The sequence below is a fragment of the Wyeomyia smithii genome, chromosome 2, assembly GCF_029784165.1.
Source record: "Wyeomyia smithii strain HCP4-BCI-WySm-NY-G18 chromosome 2, ASM2978416v1, whole genome shotgun sequence".
NCBI lineage: Eukaryota > Metazoa > Arthropoda > Insecta > Diptera > Culicidae > Wyeomyia > Wyeomyia smithii.
Window position 1 is genome coordinate 87,636,966 of NC_073695.1, and position 4,309 is coordinate 87,641,274.

At 42.5% G+C, this 4,309-nt stretch overlaps 1 protein-coding gene across 1 annotated transcript; it reads right to left on the reverse strand.

The window, feature by feature from the left end:
- Positions 1-1,842: 1,842 nt before the first annotated feature.
- LOC129722518 (polyserase-2-like) lies at positions 1,843-3,878 on the reverse strand. The gene is made up of 3 exons (XM_055675985.1): positions 3,718-3,878; positions 2,616-3,642; positions 1,843-2,551 (listed from the first exon to the last, which is right to left on the reverse strand). The coding sequence occupies exons 1-3, from the start codon at positions 3,809-3,811 to the stop codon at positions 1,945-1,947; spliced, it is 1,728 nt and encodes a 575-aa protein (XP_055531960.1). The 5' UTR covers positions 3,812-3,878; the 3' UTR covers positions 1,843-1,944.
- Positions 3,879-4,309: the final 431 nt, after the last annotated feature.

Consider the following 4,309-nt stretch of genomic DNA (forward strand, 5'->3'; position numbering starts at 1 on the left):
AAGAAAGTAAAGTCGGATGCTTTAACAGGATGGAAAAGAGTCAGATGGCTTATCCCCTGAAATCTGGAAATAGAGCAGTTAAAAATAATCAGCTAGAAGAACTCAACAAAACCGTATTACCAGCGATAGAATGCCGCATATTCCAATACAGAACAAGTGTCGCAATAATGACAAAGCAGATCTAGAAAACACCTAGCAGGGAAACTTCGCTTGTCTTTGGATGGGCTAGTACTCTCGCCCAGTATTTGACGAAAGAGCATCGGATCTGTACCAATAAAACAGCGGAAGAGGTCGAGGAACCATCCTCCAGGATTACTTCTCCACAGTCCCAAGCGGGAGGCCTGAAAGTTTGTGTAAGCCAAAATGGAACTCCAGGACCGTCAAAAAAAAACATGAACAGGAAACACCAGTCAGTCTTACTCCAGGTAAAACCTGAACCCCATGCACCTCTATTACACTCAGCAAACAGCTAGCAATCGCTAAACCTTGAAGTTCCCAGTTAACAATCCATCACTTCTCAAGCAACAACACTTTCCTATAGGTTACCTTTGGCTTAGTGCATAACTCAATGGTTAGGAACCATGAGTGTTGGTCGATGAAAAAGGCCAACCGGCGATCACTTGGAATTTTCACGTGTATGATCCTGCGTTCAATACTTGGCGGCAGTCTGTAGAATAGAAGGTGGTGCAAGCACATGAACCACGAGGAGTACCAAGCATATAAACAAGCGGATATTATTACGCTGATAAAATACGACATAATACAGTAGGCTGGCCACGTGACACAAATGTCGGAGGAGTGACCAGTAAAGACAATGTTCAGTAGAAAGTTAGACAGATTTCGGTGACTCCGTGGTAGACACCATACTTATTGGATGTGTTTTTCCCGAGAAAACAAGGATTCTGTTATAGATACCTCACTAACTAGCGAGCAAATGGTATCAAGTCCAAGGTGGAAAACCTGCAAAGATTTGATGGGACCACACACCGATTGTCATCACTACCAACAGTGACACTGCGAACCTAACGAAGTGACCTCGGTGGCTCTTTTATAAACCCATGTCAGCAAAAATCCGAGACAATAAACCCGATAAAATTTCCGAACTCACCGACATAATCGTTTGAGCAGTAAAAGAAGCGATTCCTAAAACCAACACAAAGACAGGTAGAAAGACTCTGCATTGGTGGTCGCCGGATCGAGCTTTCACGACGGGAAGTCTTCCGTACCGCCAAACGGTTGCTACCTCAAGTGTTGCGGTTGCGTTGGTTCGAAGACAAAATCCAAATCCGAAATCCAAAATACATCAAAATCGCGCTGCGGAACCTCTTTTAGAGAAATACCTCACACAGATTCACGGACGGCTCCATGGCATACAATTTCGGCATCGACGGAAGTGTCGAAGACAATTCTAGTGCCTTCCATATGGTCTTGGTCTTCTCTGCTACGACTCCATCTGACGAGCCGAACGCCATCATCAGCGAATCACTCAGGAGGGCGATAAAGGTACTCGAGTCTTCCTCAGCCCGTCACTTATGGTTTCGGGCAACTCAACAACACGCCAATCAGTATTGCGTATCTATTTGACTACCAGGGCATTGCGAAGTTCCCAGAAACGGGACTGTAGGGAGATGAGCGCGGACATCAAATTTCTTCGATACCGAACACTTTGAAGACCTTGTAGTTGTACAACTGTTACAGGTTTACCCACTTTGAATTTTATCGAAACGTAACTTGGATTTGAAATTTTGTTTCAATTTTGGTTTGGTGAAACTTATATGAAATTGAATTTCGACTATCCAGTCAATTATTTCATACAGAAATTTAAAAGACAATTTTTTTTATGCGCGGTTTTATTATTTCCAGAAAGCTTACCAGAACGACCCCTTTCAGGACACTTAATATTAAAAACACTAAAACAGGAAAGAGGATTCTTCACAATTACTACTACACTTCTCCATTCACAGTACTCGCAATCCATTGCAAGTACGCGTTAATATTTGTAAACACGTCAGTATAGTTCTGCTGACATTTGGGATAACCGAATGCAAAAGTTCCCTTCAGGAAGTAACGATTCCTGCGGTCGGCATTTTTAACATACTGAAGTGGGGCTCCACTCATAAAATGAAAACAATCTTTCATACTTTTATGGTAGTACGTACCACAAAGCTGACTACTTTCAGGATTCAGATTGATTTTCATTTCTTTGTAGATATCTTTACATTTTTCCGCATCTTCCAGAATGACCATATCGCGCACTTGAATGTGCGTTTGTAACCCAACTCGGCGCCACCCGGAAATGGTGTAAAGTTCATTGTAATCTTCCAGCGTTGGAAGGCAAATTGGTTTTACATTGGGTCTGCTAGTATCGGCCGGATATTTTAACTTCAGGAGTGCGATGTTGTTGTCGTACCGCGGCGTGTTGAACTGAGGATGTCTGAAGACTTTTTCGATGTCGATAGACTGAATCGTTGTAGATAACGTTTCGCCATCGGCAGATTTTCCTTTATCAGGACTCGTTTTCAGATTGTATTCTCCCAAACGAACAGATTTGCTGATAATGAAATATAAGATAAGTTTAAACAAAACCAACGCATAACAATGCAATGTGGACCTACAGTTTAAGCCTTCTAACTGATCCTTCGACGCAGTGGCCCGCAGTTACAACAAACCGTGGATGGATAAGCGCCCCATTACATATCGTTTGAATAGTTGGAGTTCCCTGTACTTGAAATTCAAGCATGGCCGTCCAGGGGTATTGCAAAAAGAGGGGTTTAGCAGTTTCCTCCACCGTGCTGTTGTGAACATCCAAACCGCAGTTACCCAAATTGAGTAGATTACGTTTTTTCGCATGCTCCTGATGCTTAGTCAGCCACTTCAGGTAGTACGGAATATCGCTGAAAGTAACGAATTGCCGCGGATCGCAACGTCCTTTTCTTTCCGATCGGACTCCAGCGCTCACGAGACCCCGTATGTACCAGGCGTTATCTATAATAAAATACATTCCTCCACCACTGTCACCATCGCAAACGTTTGTCATATTTTGATTGCCAGCGCAATAATTACTCTTTTCCTTCGATAACAGCTTACTGAAGTGTTCCGGTTTACTTTTCAAACAGGTTGCGTAATCTACTACCGAAAGTTCGGCTTCCTGGAGAATTTCTTCTGGTTTGTACGCATCACCCAAACCCCAGCCAACGACCGCTCCTGGGGTGTTAAGCACCGAGTTTAGATCCGATTTTTCAACTGGCCACAAGCAGACCGGTTGAATATAGTCAGAATACGTTATATCTTCCTCAGTTCTCAATAGAGCGATGTCATTTTGTAAATTGTTTGAACTGAACGCATCGTGGCGGATCACTTCTACTACTTCATATATCACAGTATTTTCGGTTGGATAGCTTCTGTTGTGAAGACCAAGTTTCACAAGGAAGTTATCTGCGCTCAATGGTGATCGAAACGAAACGGTGCAATGCGCTGCCGTCAACACAAAATTTTCACTGATAATTGTTCCACCGCATATGTACTCTTCACCTTTGGCAAGCTTCCTATAAATTGCTGCATGCCAGGGCCAGTTTGCTTCCAATGCCGCTTTACCGCCAAAGATATATCCTTGAGCAGTGAGCTGTCTCTGTCCACATGAAACTAGAGGCATGGCAAAAAAAATCGTTGGTTAAATTTAACAGAACTTAACTAAAAAACACTGAATATAATCATTACCAGTATTGGCTGCTGCGCCGTAATCTCCCTCTAGTGTTATCAATAACAGCAGAATTGCCACGGGGATTACCCTCGTCATAACGTTATGTTTCATTGTCCTTTTCCTCGTGCTCACTAGTGTTAACGATGAGAGCGACGCGATCAAACCGCTCGAGTGTAAGCCGCGGTAGTGACTGACGAAGTCGCCAATCCACGGGGAATATTATCACTCGGAATACTCCGGATTGCTGGAGATTTTTTGATTTTTTTTCCCGCGAGACAAGATGAGAGCTTGAGAGAATAATGCTAGGTTTAATCTCAATTGAGTATTGCTATTATTGGAATTTCAATCTGGTTTTCTGTGTTAAGAACTTTGCATAGTTAACGCGTTGTGCGAAATTCATGCTAATTAACGACTTTTCTGTAGATAGGGTAGGGAGCATATTCTAAGCAGCTTTAGGAACCGCCTGTGTATTCAGACGAAATACTCGATATATATTGGGTGAAACTCAAACAGTAGTATATCAATCTGTTCGCTATCGTTTTTTCTATCAGAACTTGTTTTTAGATTGTAAAACTAAGTTAGCAAACTTCAACAATCATCAATCAAAGT

What these genes read in the sequence shown, in the direction of transcription:
- LOC129722518 (XM_055675985.1), bottom strand. Translation starts at nt 3,811, where the DNA reads ATGAAACATAACGTTATGACGAGGGTAATCCCCGTGGCAATTCTGCTG. An exon ending in CGGCGCAGCAGCCAATACTG is followed by an intron (nt 3,643 to 3,717) that starts GTAATGATTATA and finishes CCATGCCTCTAG; the next exon opens with TTTCATGTGGACAGAGACAG. An exon ending in TCAGTTAGAAGGCTTAAACT is followed by an intron (nt 2,552 to 2,615) that starts GTAGGTCCACAT and finishes TTTCATTATCAG; the next exon opens with CAAATCTGTTCGTTTGGGAG.